The sequence below is a fragment of the Ptychodera flava genome, chromosome 3 (assembly GCF_041260155.1).
Source record: "Ptychodera flava strain L36383 chromosome 3, AS_Pfla_20210202, whole genome shotgun sequence".
In the NCBI taxonomy this organism is placed as follows: Eukaryota; Metazoa; Hemichordata; class Enteropneusta; family Ptychoderidae; genus Ptychodera; species Ptychodera flava.
The window spans coordinates 26,015,623-26,019,278 of record NC_091930.1 but is presented as its reverse complement, the minus strand read 5'-3'; the positions used below and the strand labels follow the sequence as shown (position 1 = coordinate 26,019,278).

The 3,656-nt window shown below is 39.6% G+C and overlaps 1 protein-coding gene across 1 annotated transcript; it reads left to right on the top strand.

Annotated features, from left to right (window-relative positions):
* Positions 1 to 917: 917 nt before the first annotated feature.
* On the top strand, positions 918 to 1,376 carry LOC139128731 (uncharacterized). Its single transcript, XM_070694464.1, has one exon. The coding sequence runs from the start codon at positions 918 to 920 to the stop codon at positions 1,374 to 1,376; it is 459 nt and encodes a 152-aa protein (XP_070550565.1).
* The last annotated feature ends 2,280 nt before the right edge of the window (positions 1,377 to 3,656 follow it).

Sequence of the window (3,656 nt, the reverse complement as noted above, 5' to 3'; positions counted from 1 at the left end):
GACTCAACAATATACTAGTATCAGTAAACCATTCAGGGGAAACATACAGATGTTAGTACTTTTTTACACACAGAGCAAGACAGACAACAAGACTATTATAAAAGAATATGGGAGGTAGGTGTCAGAACGGGAAGCATCAGACCTAATCAGACAATTGAAGAATACGCCATTCAGTAAACTAGTATTTCATTTACGATACCCGTATGATGTACAATTTGTCGTATATTATAGCTAGTCATTGCTTCACAGATAGGACCCGGAGGCTCCGCCGAAGGCACTCTAAGAGAACTATATTACAACCCGAGAACTGGTTTTGGAGGTGTACAAAATTTAATGAGGCAGCGCGTGCTGCTGGACTCATGTCTTTGACCAAGAAAGAGGTGCAGGATTGGTTACAAACTCAGCTAACTTAAAATCTACATAAATCGGTCCCTTCAGTCGATTTGGCGTTGGACTGCGCGTTTTCGTATCATCGATAGACGAAGAATGGCAGGAAGATCTTTTGGAGATGCCTGTATCGTTCACAAAAGAGAATAACAACATTCGATACATGCTGACAGTAATCAATCGGCTCAGTAAATATGCATGGGTCAGGCCTTTACACACAAAAACGGCCGATGACACTCTGATGGCGCTGATACACATAATTAAGAAAAGTGGGAGGCAACCTGACAAACTTCAAACAGATGAGGGGCAAGAATTAACTAATCGGAAAATGTAGAAATGGTTGGAGGAGTCGGGGATTCACTGGTTTGACACGTTTAGTGATTAAAAGCTAGTGTTGTGGAACGATTCAATCGTACCTAAAGACTGTGATGTGGAAATATTTCACAAAGAAACAGAGACACGTTAATGGCTCTCTATTCTACCATAAACTTCTCGAGAACTAAAACAACACTGTACACACAAGTATCAAAATGAAACCAATTGACGTAACAGAGGACAACGATTGGCAGGAATTTTATACACTTTACGGTCCTGTGTTGGCTGCCACAGGAGTTACCCCTGAGCTCGAGTTCAAGCCGGGAAAACAGGTTCGAATTACAAAATACAAGACCACTGTCAGGAAAGGTTATTTACCAAATAGGACAGATGAGGTGTTCATAGTTTCAAAAGTTGTGTACGCAGCTGGACTGGGAACGCCGCATGTTTACAACATAAAAGATCTGAATGGAGAGGAAATACTCGGCAATTTCTATACCGATGAACTGCAGGGCGTCACTGGCGGAGCTGGCGCCGACAAGCTGTACAGAGTAGAACGAATTCTGAAGACGAAAACAGTGAGAGGAAAGAAATACTACCTGATAAAATGGAAAGGTTATCCAGAAAGTTTCTATAGTTGGGAGCCAGAGGAAAATGTTATTAGAACTATGTAGTACTTACGCTAGTACTTACGCTAGTTCCTTCCTGGTACTTGGTCAAGTAATTAGGAGGAAGCTTTAATTTCTTGAAAGTAGAAAGTGCGTCACTATCTTATCCACCTGGCCAATTATTTATGATGTATTGATGTAAGTAGTGTTCACTTACTGCATCCTTGCGGGCTAGTATGTGAATGAGGTGGTATGTTCCCTCCGGATCCTTCACATATTAACCCCTTGACTACCAAGGCCAATGTATTCCTATATACCAGGCCCCTTATGTAAATAATGATAAAATCTGGGGTGTGGTCATTGCATGAACACTGCTTAGAGTAAAAATTAAGTAAGTACCAATAAACCATATATTTTCTGAATCAGCATGAAATTTCCCACTTTTTCATACATAAGTTTTGTATTTCCAGGTCACATGACTGATCACATGACACATCATGTGACCAGAGTTTGCAAAGAATATTAATATTTGAAGCATCAGGACGTGTTTTGAATCCATAAAATGACGCAAATTTGAATACAGTTGCAATTTTCATGGCATTGTCTTTACATATATGTAATAATAACTACCCTTTACTTTATTTATAGATGTACCTATTTTAGATTTTTCTCACAAAGGCAGAGTAAATGAACCACAAACATCAGCATTTGACATGATTCTGTATTTGAAAATCAACACATTTTATATTTGTAAATACCTGCTTTATGTCTTCCTTGCAGAAACATGTATCTAAAATGGTTATGATTTATCAAAAATGGTTATGATTTATCAAAAAATAATTCACAATATTTAAAATACTTTCTACGGAACAACATATCACATGACCAAACATAAGACCAGTCATGTGACCAGTCATATTGATAATATGGCTGCTATAAAATTACACTGGCTTATAGTGAAAAATTGTATTTCCTCTAGTTTCATTCACGAATATTGCTGTTAATAGAACATATTTACATATAAATCATTTGTTTTCAATAAATAAACATTTCATTTCAATAAAAAAAAAACCCATAAACATCTTTGCAATCGTCCGTACTTCTGAAAACTGTAAACAATCAGCGCGACGCTTCTGTGATCAGCCTGACCTTTCAGGGTCGAGGTCATGGGTCACGACATTTGCTTCCGGATTTTGGCCATACTCGGACGTACGGGGGCGCAATCACATTCAGGCCAGATCGGAATACATCAATCTTAGTCGCCCTGCGTGCTGACGCCGAAATTACGGGATTTTTAGCGACAAAAACGAAGCAAATACGCCTATTTAACTGTGCCGGATATTTCCGGCACTCAAGGTATATGGTAATTCAATATGGCGCCGGATATATCAGGCGCCATAGGTAGTCAAGGGGTTAAGCTCACAAGATCTTAAAAGTGACTTCTCATGTTGTCTTTATCTGGTCTTTCGAGTCCCCCCCCCTGTTCAGCTTTCTCGATAAATTATGGGTTAAGTATAACGAAGATAACTGACATGAGCCATAGACAAATAACTGAATCTGACTCCTTCGACACCAGGCCAAGTGCATGTAAGTGAAACGGAGCATTATAAGCACACACTGTTGCACAAGCATTAGGAAGTTGTGTAGGGTCTTGAGTGAGACTCGAGGTTGTTCTAGTTGTTTGTGGCCAGGTTGGTAGTAAGCTTTTTCAGGTTCCTCGTCTTCAACATCGTCTATCAAAAATCCCTTGCTGCCGCTATTGCCACTGTCGCCGCTCCATGTAATTCCAAAATCAAAAGCATATGGAAAGCATACTGGACCGACTGTCTCTGTATCAATTGTAGGATTAAGTATATTCCTGAGAAGGGGAGACGTAAGTGGGCCACTAACCATCAAACATGGAAGTCTGTAGTCATTACAAATTTCTAAGAAAGTCCGATTGAACTGCTTATGAATTTCTTCTAGTTCTTTTAAGGCGGACAGGTTTTCTATTTCGTATAGTCTGGCCCAACACAACACATTCTGCTTGCAATATTCCCAAGGCACGTCTTTGAATACGATAATGAAAGTATGTTAATTGTCAAATGCCGATGAAACAACCTTTTTTGTGACTGCATGGAAACACCCCAGATTCGAGAAAAAGTCAGATGTTGAATTATACTTGAGTCACAACTGATGTAGTCTGTTGCGGTGTCTACGCCAGCCATCCGCACCGCACACTGTAAACTAAGAGTATGATCTATAAACTTATTCTGAAAATCGGCACTCTCCACTTTCCCATGATAAAAGTCGGAAATAGTACTAGAAAAAGTGACGTCAAATTCCGGTACGAGAGTCAAGTCCCTT

Bases quoted from the DNA above. Each gene is read 5' to 3' on its own strand.
- LOC139128731 (XM_070694464.1), top strand. From the start codon at position 918: ATGAAACCAATTGACGTAACAGAGGACAACGATTGGCAGGAATTTTAT.